The sequence below is a fragment of the Diadema antillarum genome, unplaced genomic scaffold, assembly GCF_040938485.1.
Source record: "Diadema antillarum isolate AM-2024a unplaced genomic scaffold, OU_Dant_1.0 seq00000819_RagTag, whole genome shotgun sequence".
Taxonomy (NCBI): domain Eukaryota; kingdom Metazoa; phylum Echinodermata; class Echinoidea; order Diadematoida; family Diadematidae; genus Diadema; species Diadema antillarum.
Genome location: NW_027271696.1, coordinates 2,073,223 through 2,091,165, shown reverse-complemented (window position 1 = coordinate 2,091,165; position 17,943 = coordinate 2,073,223). Strand labels below are relative to the sequence as shown.

The following is a 17,943-nucleotide window of genomic DNA, read 5'->3' as shown; positions in this document are numbered from 1 at the left end:
CTCTATTAAAGTATATAGGAATATGACTGTGATAGAATGAGTGCTTTCGTATACGAGTTGTCATTTAAAAAAAAAAAATTGTCAGAGGTCAATATGACCTTGGCTTCAAATCAGTTTAAGAAAAATCTGCTAGCATTCATGAGCTCTAGATATTCATGTACAGGTGCAAGGCACACATGTACAAATTACAAAAAGAAGTGCTCATGTTATCAATCAATGGTAAAGAGATTTATTGTTAGTCGTTCAGTGGACACAGGTATTTTCTATGTACACTATAAGCCACCCCTTCGTTTAGATCATATCAGGTAAAGAGCTTTCACTCATGTTGATACATGACTGCAAATCAGGGGTCGCACTTAACTTTTTTTTTAACTAGCCAGGCGGACTACTTAGAATCAATTTTGACACTGAAGCAATATTTTGGCTAGCCAGACGGACTAGTAACTTCAGAATTTTATGATTTTTAGCTAGTCCGACGTGATTTTGGGTGGCCAATGGCCAGCGGACCATCGCCAATTTCGAACCCTGCAAATGATGAGTCCAACTTACTTCAGACTGGCTACTAGTGGAGAATAGATTGAGTCACCATCATAAATATAGAGATAATCCCAGCTGCACTCTGTCCCAAAGTCAACAGGAATAAAACGAATTGTTACACCAGGCCTGTAATACAGAAAGAGAGAAAGAAACAAATTATATACATATGCGCACCAAGAAAGATTGAAGTGGTGAAGCCATGTAATCTGTCATATTTTATGAGAATTAATAGATGTGATATCTACGTATATTCCTGGAATAACATCCTGATCTCTTTTATAGGTATGAAGGACTATATCTAATGTAATCAAATAAAATCATTATCATTTGCAATGTGTGTACTGTTTATCTCACAATTCAACATCTTTTAAGCAGCCATACGAGTATTTCGCACAATTCTTTTATCTTGCTGTATTCAGTATACTGCCTGGTAGTTAAAGGTAAAACGTAGTTTCCTATATTATGCCTACAGAAACTGTCAATTTTTGCACTAAAATCTATGCAAAAGAAATGTGTGACATCAACACAATTTCTGTTGGATTTAATGCAAAACATTAGCCAAAAAGGTACGCCAGATGTCTTGCAGTCTCACAGCATACCCGATCATTAATACTGCGTAATGTTTTATAATTGAATACAAATCTGACTAAAACAGTATCCATCCATCTTCTGCACATGGGGAAAATGATTGCAGCTTGTTTGGGAATAAATGTACTACTGTGAGGGCATGATCGATAATGTTCTACTCACCCGCTACTATTAAAATGGGAAGGACGGTTCAGGAATAACAGTTGGGTACTAAAAAATGTACAGTCTGTATTCCATTTTCATCTCAGAATACTCCAAAACAATTCATTATCCAGGAAAATCTGGTCACCCAGATCAGTTTTTCGGTACAACCTTTTGATACAATTGAATAGCAAATTCCAAATCGTCAAAGATGAATTTTGAGCCCTTTTAAAAACCATTCTACAATTAAGATCAGTCTGTATTGATCTTTATGATATAAGTGTACTGCTACCTCAAGGGATGCCATTGTTATTACAAATTGTACTCACATAATCCAACATGAAGAGTACCAAGTCCTAAATGCCTTCTTGGAGGAAGCAAACACATTGCAAAATTAACTCATCATCCAAAGTTTGCTTGTGTACATGACACTCACTATACAATTGTACATGTCTGTGATCTGTCAGCAGCACTAGCATTTTCAATATTTTATTCCCACCTTCATACACACACAGCATTATTTGAAACACATGACATAACAATGGTATGTCTTAAAACTCTCTCACACTTACCTTCCCCCATCAATGAGCCATGTACACTTTGTTTTAACTTGATAATCTTCTATCGCTTCAATTATATATCCTGAGCTGTCTTGCAATCTGAAAGAGAAAAGTGCACAAAACAAAAGGAAGCACAGGGTGAGGGCTGAAAACCACAGTTCAAAAAACAAAGTATTCAAGTTCAAGTCACTCGTGTATTTTCATATCCACAAGAAGCTAGAAATGCAGTGTTGTGATATTATGAACATGAAATGAGCATGGACAATTATTGTTGATAGTGGTCGTCTAGAATAGAGCAAGGGTGCTGTGCACAGAAAATAGCATGACAACTTCAAATTATCAAAGTTCATTCTCTGATGCAGTGCCTACATCAGCACCAACTATCAAAGTATACTCTGGACATGTATGATATACATAGGATCTGCAGTTCATGTGGTCAATGTACAATGTATTGTTTTAAACTATTTTGTAAATTAGTATAGAATTTGCCATACACCCGTGTAATTTATAGGGAGTACAGTTCTTCTCATGTTTTCCGTATTGAAACACATAGTGTACTCACATCCAAGGTGACTACTGCACATATACTGTACTGTTTACATGTGACCGTGCATCACAAAACGAACAAAAAGTCGCACCGCTTGATTTTGAATGAGGACTCAAAAAAGGTCAAATGGGTCAACCGAGTCAATCTTGAATTGTTAATATTTTCTGAAAGAGCTACATGTAGACATCCTTTTTCTATGCTATTCTTTAGTTTCAGATCATAACATGAATGGGAAAGTGTGTTTTTATCAGTTTTTCTACAACCCTTTTTGGGGGGGAGAGTAGAATGATCAGGTATGTCTTAAAAGCCCCTTTTCATTTTCTTAAAATCCTTTGCACATGCACTTGTGAAAGGATAAAACTCCTGGTTTGAAAGTTGGCATTAATCCTGAACATAATGTATTAATAGAAGATACTCATATTTCAGCTTAATCTGATAATCCCTTCATTGTTGTTGCTCTGGTGGTTTACATCCTGTGTTTTGTCCCTTTCATTGCACAGCTAGCACGGCTTGGTATAGGATTAAGCACTTGAATAGACCCTGTACTTTGGAGCCTCTTTTCTCAGTTCCCACTTTTCCAGAGTGTGTGCTTTTTTTTTTCCATTATTTAGATACTAGGTTTAGGGGAGTCCATTTGAATTGAGTTATATAATTTTAAAGCTTATAGCCTATTCTTTCAGAATCTGTCCCTAACTAAAAATCCATGTGTGGTGACTTTTTGTTGGTTTTGTGGTGCAAGGTCACATTTAATGTATTAAAAAGACTGGTTACTAACTGGTACATAAGGTGATACATCCTAATGGAAAAACAAACAAACAAACAAACAAACAAACAAACAAAAAAGCTGCTGTGATACATAGTCCATAACTTTGTTGAAAAGCAGGACATAAATGCATTGTATGAATCAGCTCATTACAGTATCTATTTTATAATTTGCAGTGTAGTACATGACACGCTGCTGATGATAACTGCTTAAGATTTCAAAGTAAATTTCAAGTACACAGCATTGAGTGTACACCAACTTTACATTGTACAGGGTACATAAAGATTTTAAGTAAATCATGTCATTTCGTTTGATATTCACAACTTTCAAGAATCTGTATTTGATAGACATGCATACAATTATATGTATTTAATATATAGTTACAGTACGTACACTGGTGTACAGCGTGCACCTGACATTCTGATTTTAATTTACATCTTAGAGGACAAGTTCATCTATTGTGTACACACTGTGTACACACATGGATTGGGTGAATGCAGGAATATCAGCAGAACACATCGGTGAAAGTTTGAGGAAAATCAGATGTGTTCAAAAGTCTCTGTACAGTCAATGCTGGATGAGAACACTACAGTGAAACGATGTCACATGTGTAGAACCATACGTCTGTACATGTAAAGAAAATACACGTACGTTGAATTCCACTAAATTTTTATTTCTTGAAAAGTAGGGCCTTCCCATTCCCTCGACTAGTTACTGACATACAAATTGTATGTTAAAGGGATGGTATAGTATTGGTTTAATAGATCAATACAGAAAAACCACTGTACAAAAGCATACAATTCTCAGAGATATTCAAAATGTATTTGATGACAATTGGTTTGGAAAAGGCTGACATCCAAAAACAAAGTAAAACAAAGCAATCCTAATCAAAGGTGGGTCTCCCAACTATTTTTTTATTGCTTTATTTTAGATACATTGCATCTCAGCCAGTTCAAACCCAATTTTCATAAAATAAACTTTGAATCCTCTTAGAATTTTTGTATGCTCTTTCTTTATTTCATAAGAAGTTTCTCATTATCTAAAAAAAAATAATCATCCAAAGCCCTATCTCGACCAAAACTGTACCACCCTTTAAGGGAAATATCATTCCCCTGCCTTCTGAAAGAGGCAAGTCAAGAGCTCTTATTTCATGCCAGAAAGGTGAAAATATGTTGAATTTTCTTTGTATTTTCTTTATATTGTTCTAGGCATGTGACATCACAAGCTGTAGCAGTCTTCTCATCCAGCAATAGTGGCATTGAAACTTTACAAATTCTTAAGTTTTGAACGATGGTCCATTTTTCGTTAAACTTTCCCTGATGTAGCAAATATTGCTGCATGTTCTCTCAATTCTTGTGTATATGAAGGTGTCCTTTATTTAAATTCTACACTTCCTTTTGACTCACATGTACAATGTACATTACTTAAAGAGTGGAACCAGTATTATACAGCTGTACCAGCACACAGTAAGGCCACTACCACTCTTACTACACTGTACATAAACAGTATATACTGTACTTGTATTTAAATCAAACTTTGTGAAATGTAAATCATACCTGCTCGATAGATTGAAATACACGTAGTATATCAAAGGAGACCTCAAGATGATTTTCAGACTTTCGAAACTTTCAGTTTTAGAATCTATAGTGACTGGATGAGGAATAAGAATGTTTTCAAAAGTATAACAAATCACAATGAACAGGGATGATGACATGGCAGTGTCACCCCAAGAATGCATGAGTGGGTGGCTCAGAATAAAGTAGAAAAAAGCAAGCATGCATCCTATAGATTCTACACAGGTGCACTCGTTAAGCAAGCAGTAAATGTTAAATTTCTGAAATGTGTGAGCTTCTATGTCATCATCATTTCTTAGTGTAATTTTTGGGTTTTCAGAGTATTGCTTTCTCTGCTCAAGGACCACAATTTCACAAATCTGTATAGAGCCTGTCAACTTACTTTTATGTACTACAGTATGTACATTAAATGAAATCAAGAAAATCATCTGAACCTCCCCTTTAAGTTCTGCTGTTATATTAAAATATAGTGAGAAGTAGCAAGTTATCCTCTAGCTCCTACATGCATATGTGTGGTGTGTGTTTTAAATTTTAACTTTTCCCACGTTTTTTACAGTTGTACACTACACGTATACCTTGTCATATGCTCATTTATCAGTTTTGTGTGTTTCTTAAGAGCATTTTGTCTTTATTTGCTTATTCAAGATTGTAAAAAATATATGTACAGTGATATATGAGGGGACAGCAATAACAAGTCCTGCTTTTCAGCAGCCCCACCTACTTCTCCAACTTTGTTTCAGTACAGCTGTAAAGGTCACAGATTGTATGCTTGTACATGTAGTATTGTATAAACTTAATTTCTTTTCAATATTTTCCTTTATAAACTGTATTTCGATGTAGAATTTACAGTTGTACCTTCTATTGAACTGGTATGGAACCTATAACCAATGCTTTACTGTACAATGTAGCTTAACACATTTTTGTTGGAATTGGAAATAAATGAAATGAAAATGAAATGAAATAACAAAACTATACCGAGTCTACATCTGAATGTATTTAGTAGGGAGACTTCAATATGTCCTCCCCTGCAAATTTTGCTATAGACACTATAGACACATCGGTTATTTATACCAATCCCACAATAAATATCCTACCCTTGGCCTTAATCCGTACTTGAAAGTTGTAGACAAAGTTGAACTTGTTATCAACTTATAAAGCAATACACATGGCATATGCACATGGATGCAATATGCATGCAGACATGTATCGACATCCACATTTGGCAGATGGTGGTCAAGTATACATAGTGTGTGTGTGGGGGGGGGGGGGCATTCATTTTAAGTCTCGCTGAGAAAAAACAAAGGATTCAAGCTTTGCTGCCACCAAGTTGATTTTCATAGAGCGACCTAAGTCATCATGTAAAATACTCTTGCAGACTAAAATGCTGTTAGAATACTAAACGTTACATAAAAATAAGCCATCCAAAATATGACTGACGCCATTCGGCTACTCAACCTTTGTTGCTCACAGTCAGTTTGGATAAGGAAGGGACAAAGATGTAACAGCAATCTTTCCTTCATGTACACTGTGTTTAAATAGGTAAGTTAATATTAAACTAAGAGAGTAACCTTTACAACGGTTAAAAAGTTAGCATTTATTAATTTTTTTGCAGCCTTTTCATTTGCTGGGCTTCAGCTTGTTGCCACTATTCATACGATAGGCCACTCTTCTTTGAATTGAAGTTGTGATGTGAGCAGTTTCGTTGATTCTGCTTCACCATGACCACTCTTCCACAATGTCGCAGCAGCTTCCAGAGTACCACATAAATTTTAATAAAGCACAAGAAATCACCACTGCCCAAGAGTTGGAGAACAATTAGGCCTACCTAGTTCTTCCATGACAGTGTTCACACTGATCGCCCCGCCACCCCGGCGAACACACGCACTCGCCGGCATCACAAGTGCCGTCTGCTCCACAGTCAGCATCAGTTTGACAAGCCATTACGTATTGCGGTATATGGAGTAACGTCAGCAGTGCACATAAAACAACCACACACACATTTAAATGTGGGATCCGCCACAGGCAATTACCCATCCTGAATTTGCTTTTCGCGTACAGAAAGCTGAATACTTGAGAGTCCGTCATTTTCACTACGACAGCAGTATTATGATCCAGATTCAAATTTACACGGTATCTCCATTCTTTCTCGCTAAGGTCGGTCGTTTTCAGAGCCGTCACGTATACGATGGCAACAAGGCAGGTCGGGGACACACAACAGCGTTTTTCTGTTTTTCGCTGGTTTATGTATACAAAATAATGATCGCACACACTGATGGTAGACACACATGCAATCTGCGGTAACGATCGTCACTCGCTATCTTGAGATCCAGTGTATTGTTATATTACACGCAGGCCTACGGTAGTACACGACTACACCTCCGCCAAATACGATCGTTCGCGCGAGTGCGCGTCGATGTGCGCGATGTCCCGAGTCATCTACGGGAGACGCGATGCCACAAAAAGCGCACGCAGTGCGAGTCGCAACTCCGTATCACCGTCTCGTCGCGGCGAGGCAGGTTTACGGCCTCGGCACGGCTTCATTCCTAGCATGGCTTCGCAGTACCAAAGATGAGTGTACGATCTTTGGTGCTACCGCCGCGACGACCGTTTGCAGAGTGCATTACGCGCGGATGCGCCTGTCTCGTCTGCCTTGTGAAAATGTAATCAATCCCCTACGGTCCTTTATTTTTGCAATTACAGTTTACTCCTTGTTCAAAAGCGTGGCGTCTGCGTGTTATTATCTTCTTCTTCTTTTTTTTAAGGATGGAGCAATGAAAGGAAACGGAAGCGGGAGAAAGAAAATAGAAAAAAAAATCTTCTTTTTCTTCAAGATACTCCTCAACGTTCCATCTGGAACCAAACGAGGAGGAAAGGGGGAGTGCGCGATAAATACCCATTGGTATTGCTCTGTTAGTCCTTGTAGCTGAAAAAAGGGTTGCTTAATTGAAGTTTAAAAGTGTCGTTATTGACTGTGCTCTGAATGTCGGGTGGCAATGAGTTCCAGTCCTTGATGGTACGTGGAATATAGGAGTGTTTGAAACACAGTCACTAGCACATCGTATTGAACTTTGACAACTACGTTAGGGCTATTGCAAAAAAAGATTTTAAGAGCAAACGGGGGATTTCTAGTCTGTGTTTAGGTGAGCCCCTTTAAAAACACGATTGTTTTGAACTATTGCAAAGAAATTATAATATCATCAGAGTTGAAACATTCGGGGTCAAACATAAGATTATGAAAAGTTTGGTACCGGTATGATTTCACAAAAATATACTAACGTTACACTTTATGATAGTAGATTATGGGTTATGCAAATTTTGTAGTTCAAATGCGTGTGGACTCACGCAAACAAGAACATTAATTGTTTAAGGTCATGGCGAGTAAATTTACCATGGGGGCAATTGAATGTATAAATGTGTGCATTTTGGTACAATGTCCAACTGATAAGGAAAGTCGTATAGAATTGCGACAGTTATCTGCGAGGACGGAGTAATTCATTATGCCCCGGTGAACATTCAAAGTAATACACTCACCGTTGTATTAATATTTTCATTATGGCCATTATATTCATTGACTTTAATTATTCTAACTCTTCCTTATTTCAGGCCACTATTGTCACAGATGACATTAGGTAGCAAAATCAATGTTTGTTTGTTTTTCAAATAAAAAAAAAGCATGGGTAGATCTACCGTAGATACAGATGCAATTAATCCAGATTCACATAATTATTGTTATTTAAATCTATACGTGTGGATGATGTTGTAAGGGGCTGTCAGCGGACAGCGATTACCGTGAATTACAGGTGATGGCGCTGTTCAAGTGACTGTAACAAAACACCATTTAGACGTAAGAATAGAAATTACCGTATAGATCTGAATCGCGCGAAATCAGACATTCGCGCTGCAAACGATTTCCTGGTGACGAGCTGCTACTTTATTCGGTGATCCTCTCAGATCACCTTCTGTGTCTGTACGGATTCTTTCATTAGTCTTTATTCTTTATTTCTGCCCAAATCTTGCGCAGAGGCTAACTCAAAAAGTTCTTCGATTATCAACTTCGAACTCATGTCATTTTTCACTTGTTGCTGTCCCTGGCAAGCACAACCTACTCCTCGGACAAACATGAAGGCATAAAAGGAAGAATCAGAGGATGGTTAATATACCAGTTGTGATTTACCAGTTATAATAGTTATATTACCAGTATGCTGTATAATGCGGCTGGTCTCTTCAAGTATAATATAATGGTCTTGCAGAAATTGGCTGGTAAAAGTCGCTGAAAGTGATACGAAATGCGCCGAGTACCCGTGATGTCTATACTACTCAAAAGATGCTTACGGTATACAACGAGAAATTCACACACAGCTCAGGATTCTTTTCATCAATAAAAAAGGGGGTCACACTGGCCACTTGGGCAACGTGCCCGTTTAGAGGCTTTAAGTTATCTTTTTGTATTCCTGACGGACAGAAAGGAAGTAGGGGAATCAATATCATAATGATCCAATAGAAGACACTAGAGTTAAGCATTTTAGGTGGTAATATTAATATTTTCGTCAATGCTCGTATGCGCAAGCAAGCTCCAGTGAAGTGCTCTCGTGAAAGAGCACTTCGGTTGAGTGTTGGTTTAATGAGGTATCGCACACACAATATGACTTCCGTGTATAGTTCGACTAAAGTAGAATATTAGTCGAGGAAATGAAACAGATTTCAGCTCTCTATAACCATCGGGCTCAGGTATTTCTTTATGAGAGTTTGCATGATACAGTATCCAGATAATGAGTTGAATTCACTGTCACTTATAGGTAGATCTACTCTGTCGGCGGCTCATACTTTACTTCAACGTTTACTCTCTCCAATAAACAGAATCTCATCAAACGACCCATTTTGAGCACAACAAAAAAGGTATGAAGCTATACCATGTATATATTGATAAGACAGTGACCACCACGCTTAAAGAGCGTTCAGTGCACCCATTAGCCAATACTCAAGAGATAGCAAACCCGTGTAGAATCGCTGCGGTTGATAACGGAGTATTTACCACACTCATCGTTGATATAAAAATGTGATAACACCCCTTATAGCGAGGGCTTAACCACGCAAAGAGGAAAGGTAATCAATATAGCCACTTGCCTTTATATGGCACGATGACTCTCTTCGCCTGGATTGGACTATTTCTGGTTGCCATTTCGAAGGTTTCAATAGGTAAGGCTTCCAATGCACCTTGGCTCTTTTTCATGCAACACAAACCGATACCAGTGAGTCTTCTTCTTTTATGGAGCTCATGTGAAATTAAAATGGTTCTTCTGATTCCGTGCCTTCCCTTCACTGGAGGGTGACATGACATAAGAATGTGATTTGGAATGTCATGTTAGCACTCACTGAAGGACTTATGACATTGTATAGATTTCCCACTTTCACCAGAGAGTTCAAAAACAAGCTTTGTTACATGATTGTAATACCAAGCAGTAAGTCACAGTGATTAACCATGTCCTCCGGCATGTCCTTGATACTCTCGTCTTGTTGTATTCCTCATATAATTATTCGTCAGATACCACAGCCAGCTATCCTAGTAAGCCTGTGGAGCCTGTAGTACATTATCACATAGTGCCTGTGGTAACATAGTGGTAGTTTGTGTCCTACCACCACATACCATAGTAAATCCCACAGGACATAAACACGGGTTATAGGGCATATACATTACCACATAATATACCACAGGCAGCTATTCACATTACCGCAATGAGCCTGCGGTACATATTGCCCATCAGGTCCTGTGGTATCGGATATTCTTATGGTACTTTGTGTGGTGACATTATACAACAGCGTACATTGCATTACCACATGGGTACAACAGCCGGCTATTCACATTAACACAAGAGCTTGTGGTACATTACTACGCTATACATGTGGTAACATAACTAATTTGTGTGGTATATTGTGTGACACCAAAAGGTATACCACAGGGAATACCACAGGACTTTTTGTTTAGGGTGTAAGAAATAAAGACCAAAAAAAAAATATATATATATATATATATATATGGTATTTTCTCTGCAGGTCAAGCCAAAAAGATATGTTACGGTGACTTGGGCTGTTTCACTGACGAGAGCTGTCACGCCATCGGTTTCCCGCCCGAATCTCCCGAGTTTGTGAACACGCGATTTTTCCTCTACACGCGGCGAAATTGGAACACATCGCAGGAACTGGTACGAGGCGACGTTGACGGCATTCGAGCGTCGAATTTTGATGGAAAGAAGAAGACTAAATTCTCCATTCATGGCTGGAATTCCGATGCCTTTTTGTCGAGCGAGATATCCAGGAAAAATGTGTTTCTTCGTGAGGTATTTTTTGTTGTGCGTATTTCATAACATAGAAAAAGCACTGTACAACAACGAAATATGACAATCTTGCAAGACAGTGATAGGTAGATACGTCTTCATTCTATAAAACATGAAAAACAGACATATCAAGCCGCAACATACAGACGAGTCTGTAGTCTTTGAACACTGTTTTCATAACATGGTATTATAAGACTGAAATTTCGTGTACAGTGTATATATTCTGCATGTTTTCGTTAATCGAGACGTTCATTCTTTACCACCTTAGATGGATATGAAGACACTGTATGTCTGTAAATGGATCACTTTGCTGCATGTGTTTATTATATTCTTACTATCAAAGACCTCATGCATACAAACACACACACACACACATACACACGCACGCATATCTACATCTATGTACATATACCTATATATATATATATATATATATATATATATGCATTGTATATATATTATAATATATATTGATATACATAACAAGTGGAAGAAACAAAAGAAACTAAGACAAAAAGACCTCCAACTAACCTAACTATTATGCACACATCCTCTCTCGTAATCACGCAAAATAAGTTTACGTATGTTTATTTAAGTGTAAGTGAACGAATGAAATAGATTGGTACATTATAATATATATATTGAATGAAATAGATTGATACACTATAACATATATATATATATATATATATATATATATATTATAATGTACCAATCTATTTCATTCGTTCACTTAAACAGACAACATAGCCTTCGAGTGAAAAGATGTTGAAACATCTTACACTTAAATAAAATATTCTTTGCGTGAGTATGAGAGGGGATGTGTACATAATAGTTAGGTTAGTTGGAGGTCTTTTTGTCTTAGTTTCTTTTGTTTCTTCCACTTTTTATGTATATCAATCATTATATATCATCGATCATAATTCTTGTGTTACGTGTGGGGGAATGCACCCACAAGCACTGCTTTTTAGCATTCCTCCCCATTTCCAACATTTCCGTATATTTACAATATTTGTAAACTTATCCTTTATTTTGTATTTTGATGAAATCTATGTATTCAATTTCTGTAATATATTTACATAATACACTGTTGGAAATGAAAAAATGAATAAATGAATGAATGAATGAATGAATGAATGAATGAATGAATGAATGAATGAATGAATGAATGAATGAATAATAATTGTGTGTGTATATGTTGCTGTACCAAACACGTCCATAATCATGATAGTAATATTACTTCCATGTTGGCTGAGATATACAACTTTTTCATATCGATCCCGAACAAATTGCCAAAGCGCAAACAGCAGCAGCAACAACAACAACAACAACAACCGTAAGATAGAACAAACATTCTGATACCAAAGTGTTGTTTAACTGGTTTGTCTTGATTTTCAGGAGGATGTAAACTACATTTCAGTGGATTGGAGTCGTGGGGCCAGGGGGATCAACTATTGGAAACAGCACCAGAACACCCGGGTGGTTGGACGAGAAGTAGCCTTGATGGCTCGATTTCTCAACCTTGAGAAAGGAATGTACTACAAGGATGTTCATCTGATGGGCCAAAGTCTTGGAGCGCACACAGCGGGCTACGCTGGAGCGTTCCAGCATGGATTCGGAAGAATTACGGGTGAAAACTTGAGCTCGATTCGAAGTGCACACGCTCTTTAGGTGGGTCTTCATCAGCTCGAGCTTGAAGAATAGCCCGCTATTTCTGATCCAAAGAATTAGCCCGATCATAAAATAGCCCGCCAATTTTGCAATGAAGACCGAAATAGCGAGCTATTCCGATTGGAAAATAAGCCAAAGAAATCTTGGACTTATTTGCAGAATAGCCAGCTTATTTGCAAAATAGCGCACTTATCTCAACACGTCTTCATCAGCTCGAGCTTAAACATCGGCACTGCATGCATTGCGCACCACGCAGGAATGTAGGCAGTCGGGTCAGAGTGTGTTTGCGCCAGCATCGAGCTTATACACCCGACCGTGCCATGCCTAAAGCTCGAGCTGGTGAAGAAGCGATTGCACATTTCAGCTGACTTCAGGCTTATTTCTCTGATCCCCCATAAGCTCGCTATTCTTCAAGCTAGAGCTGGTGAAGACCCACCTTTTGAGATTATGACCTACATTAACAGGCTGAATCAATTGGAGCCATAATTCCAAAGTCTATGTTTGTTTGAGTCATTTATGGATACAGTCTAGTTTTCATGCTTTTTGAAGAGAAAAAAAAATCAAATTTTGAAAGGTCTAACATTAATGATACTCGTACACAATAGTTGAGCAGATACCTATCTATTAAGCAGTGATTATTGATAAATCAAATCAATTTAAGTGGTCTTTTTCAATACTTGTATAAAAAGACAATTTTACATTTTAATCACAGTATGTATAAGAATAGAGAAATGAAAAGAATCAAGTAACGCATGCATGGACTCGATAATACAGATGTTGTTGTCTCGTGTATTATATATAAATTGAAAGACTCATTGAAGAAGATTGCAGTATTCATGATGGACCTCTTGCAAGTAATTTGTTATTTCGCAATACATATACTGTAGGCGATGAAACATACACGCACTGGCCAGAACACACACATACAGAGTTGATAACTGAGGAGTGATATGTTGTTGTTGTTGTTGTTGTTGTTGTTGTTGTTGTTGTTGTTGTTGTTGTTGTTGTTGTTTTTCTTTCTTTCTTTCTTTCTTTCTTTCTTTTTGCCTTTGACAAACCGAGACAAGGTCTGGAAGGTTCCTTGCACTTGTTAATGCAGCACTTTGTTGTTGATACATTTTCTTAGTGGCAGAGAAATAAAGTTTTACCCAAATGATTCTCATTGCTTGGCAAGTAAGAAAAAAAAATCAAATACTTTGAAATTATCGTGATCATTATACTATACACATTATGTACAGATTTGTTCGAGTATTGTTAGTTCATGCATGATTAATGTCGCACAAAAATTTAGAAATGAAATCAAAAACTGAACAAAAAAAAAACCAAGATGGAAAAGCCTACACTGAGTTTGTAAGGAGGGGGATGTTATCGGACAAGGAAGACATCATATGTTTGAAGAGGAGAATATAAGAGATGCGTGTCACAATGTGCTCCGTAGCAGGGAAAACATCTATTTTCAAATGCAGAAAAGGCCGTTCCCGACCATAATGGTGTCTCCGTGTTTACAACACTGATGTGGGAAGCAGATGGCTTGGATGTGGCGTCACACTGTCCCGAAATTGACACAAGATGACCATACGAAAATGAAATTTTCAATGTCGCACGAAGTTGGCCCAGAACTTGGTTAGAGCAGGCGTAACACTCTCCCGAAGTTAAGCAAAAACTGACACGCAATTTAGGAAATTTTCAAATTCGGCTCTGATTGTACAAACATGGGTCATTATTTTGTGAGGATATCTTATAAAGCCATTGTATAACCATTGATGGAGCTTCTCAGGTTGATACTTTTGTTTCAGCTGATGATTGGCTTTTGACCAAGTTCGGGGACGACTTAAAGATTATATGCTCGTATTGACATCTTGTGTAAACTTCGGGATAACTTGTCGCCAGCCTGAATACCAATCATCAGCACAAGCAAATAAGAATTATGATGAACACAGAAGATCACAATGAACAAAAGTCGAATCACACTAGAGGCTACACGAAGATCTGAATAGTTATAATATGGCAAAATCAACGTTCGCAAGCTGTTTGGGCCATTCTTTGGCTTGTCAAAGATTTTGCCGCCGCTTAGTTGCTGCCCGATCGGACTGCCAGAGTCTGAGAAACTTCAAGGGAGGTCACATACATGGCTTAATATTCCCTCACAAATGACTCGAAGTATATACGACAAGAGCCAGATTTGAAAATTTCTTTTATCATGTGTCCATCATTGCTAAAATTGACTTGAACCTCTTCCACAGGCACCGACCCAGCTGGTCCTCTCTACAGAGCAGACGAACCCGAATGTCGACTCGACCCTACAGACGCCCTCTTCGTTGACGTCATCCACAGTGATAGCAACGACTACATTGGACTTGGCACGGCACTTCCGGTAAGTTATATAAGCGTCCAATATTTCACATCGTCATGAGGATATTGATAAAAGTAGTGGTGACAAAAAGAGAGAGAGATACAATGTATGTAGTATATGTATCATGTGACAGATAATTATGAAGAATCAACATCACACCTGTTCATCAATCACGATCGCGTTCTCCATTTTTTAAGAACTTTCTCTCCTGTGCTAGGTTTCAGTGTTCCATTCACCAACATTAGATTCGGTCCATTTGCTCGCTGTGATTGCATTAAGGGGCTCTGACTTGATTGCCACTTCTCTATGTTCCAGCTTTTTTTTTTTTTTTGATGTTCCTATGCACTGAAAGCACTGATGATTCATGTTATATTAACTCCGTTTTGTTCAGAAATGAAGTTGATTGCTTTAATGAGAATCCTACAGGACAATCTCATTTGTGTGTGTGTGTGTGTGTTTTATTTTTTTTTACAAAGAATTAATCTAATAAGCAGAATTCTATTCATGAAGCTAGGAATTGCCACCAAAATGCCATAAAATGGCATTTATGGTATTTTGGTGGCGATTCCTAGCTTCAGTATATTATACTGTCCCGTTCTCTTCATTGCATCTAAATTTGCTGCCCTCAACTACAGATGGGTCATCAAGACTTCTACCCGAACGGAGGGCGCCACCAACCGGAATGTTCCTACGGGACTGATCTGATAGGTGGCTGCAGTCATGGTTACGCCTTCAGATACTTCACGGAAAGCGTTCAAGTAAACGTCTGCCAGTTCAAGGCTTTCCCCTGCCCCAGTCTGAAGGCTTACCTCGCCGGCCTGTGCCGGACCTGTGGCACAGGTTGCTCCGTCATGGGCTACCCTGCTGAACAGTACAAGGAACTTAGTGGCCAATTCTTTTTGGAGACTAATGACGAATCGCCCTACTGTATAAAAATCTAATGGGCGAAACTTGGGTCCCGTGATCTTAATGGTTTGAAGATCAAGCTGATATGGCAGAAGTATTCAATGAATACTTTGTAAGCATAGGACCTAATCTTGCCAGCAGTATTCCGCATTCAAACACTAACTTTTATTACTTTCTAAAAGACCAGAATCAGCAGTCTCTTTTTTTTTCGAACCAGTCATTGAAGAAGAAATCAAAGATATCGTGCAAAATTTGAACACAAAGAAAAGCTCTGGATGTGACGGAATCACAAATTTTCTCCTTAAAAACATCATTAATGAAGTAGTTACACCATTAACGCACATTTTAAATTTATCGTTATCTACTGGCATAGTTCCTCAAAATAATGAAAATAGCTAAAGTAGTACCAATTTCTAAAAAAGGACAAAAAGAATCCGTGACAAGTTATCGCCCTTTTTCTTTGTTAACTTTCAAAACTTCTTGAAGGGTTGGTATACACGCGCACACACAAATTTCTCGAAAAGTGTGAAGTTTTTTGTAACTCCCAGTTTGGTTTTAGGAAAAAACCCAGCACGACCCATGCCTTGCTCACTTTTATCCATAAAGTTGCTCACGCTATAGATGATATCTCCCACACTATTAGAGTTTTTTTGATTTTTCGAAGGCATTCGACACAATTGACCCCGATATTTTGATTTACAAGCTACGACATTATGGTATACGTGGGAAGGCTTTGGACTGGTTTCGAGATTATTTATCAAACAGAAAACAATTTGTGACTATAAATGGCCGTGATTCTCAATTTAAAGTTAATTTCATGTGGTGTACCACAGGGCTCTTTATTAGGCCCACTATTGTTCATAACGATCTTCCTAGTTCCTCGCCAATTCTTTCCTTTATGTTTTGCTGACGACTCCAATCCTTATACTCTTGTTAACACAATGAATAAAGAACTTAAATCTGTGCAATCTTGGATATACTCCAATAAATTGTCACTTAATATTGATAAAACTCATTGTATGCTTTTTAGCAACAGTATTAAAACCCTTCCTTTTCATATTAAGTTTAATGAAATTGAATTAAATCAAGTTAGTTTAGTATACAATTTTTAGGGCTTTTTATCGATAGTGATTTATCTTGGAAATCCCATGTTAGTTATTTGAGTACTATTCTTACTAAAAACACGGGTGTTCTTAATAAACTTAAGAGTGTTTTTCCAAGTCAAATTTTGCTTAATCTTTATTCTGCTTTGATTACTCCGTACCCTAATTATTCTTGTGTGGGGGAATGCAACTAGAAATCTTCTTGATATACTGTTCCGTATTAAAAAACGCGCCATCAGAAATATCAACCTTGTCGGATATTGTCCCACATGAATGATTTATTCTTTAAAAATAAAGTACTGAAAACATCAGATCTGTGCAGTTACAACTTCGGCATATTCATGTATAAATTTTCTGCCAAGGAGTTACCGGATATTTTTACTCGCATGTTCAGGAAAAACTATTTGATTCATAATTATCTTACCCGCCAAAGTGACGCATTTCACCTTCCACGTGTACTCGAACAATTTTCGCTAAAAAAAACAATAATGTATACGGGCCCCAGATACTGGAATGACCTCTCCCCCGAAATAACAAGCTGCTCGTCCTTATATTCATTTAAACGCAAATTAAAAGAGTTTTTATTGAGTGCATATCTTGCAGACACTGAATAAATAGTAATGTCTTATGTAATATTGTGGTGTGTTATTATCCGATCAAACAATCTTGTCAACACGCTGCAGATTGCATTTTGGGTCTTGACATCAGGCTCTCCGAATTCATCATTAGCAATTCCACACTCTACTTCGTTTCCATCTCTCTCTCTCCCACCTTCCCTCTACCTCTCTTTCACTTTCTACCCAGATCTTGAAGGCAGGCACCAAATGAATTAATGGCTATACATGTTGCTTTTTGTGTCTTACTGATC

General features: G+C 37.7%; 2 protein-coding genes across 2 annotated transcripts in view; one reads left to right on the top strand and one right to left on the bottom strand.

The window, feature by feature from the left end:
• Window positions 1–7,036, bottom strand: part of LOC139739780 (attractin-like protein 1) — a 113,860-nt gene extending 106,824 nt beyond the window's left edge. Inside the window, exons 1-3 of the mRNA XM_071650375.1 lie at window positions 6,536–7,036; window positions 1,839–1,925; window positions 550–663 (exon numbers count right to left, since the gene is read on the bottom strand). Of these exons, the coding sequence (XP_071506476.1) occupies window positions 550–663; window positions 1,839–1,925; window positions 6,536–6,795 (461 nt within the window). The 5' untranslated portion in view covers window positions 6,796–7,036. The remainder of the gene's footprint in view (window positions 1–549; window positions 664–1,838; window positions 1,926–6,535) is intronic.
• Window positions 7,037–10,733: 3,697 nt separating this feature from the next.
• Window positions 10,734–16,007, top strand: LOC139739834 (pancreatic lipase-related protein 2-like; the record flags this gene model as incomplete). Its single annotated transcript, XM_071650428.1, has 4 exons — window positions 10,734–11,045; window positions 12,441–12,672; window positions 14,957–15,087; window positions 15,702–16,007. Coding segments are annotated over 4 exons (981 nt in total), but the record flags the coding sequence as incomplete, so codon positions are not given.
• Between the last annotated feature and the right edge of the window lie 1,936 nt (window positions 16,008–17,943).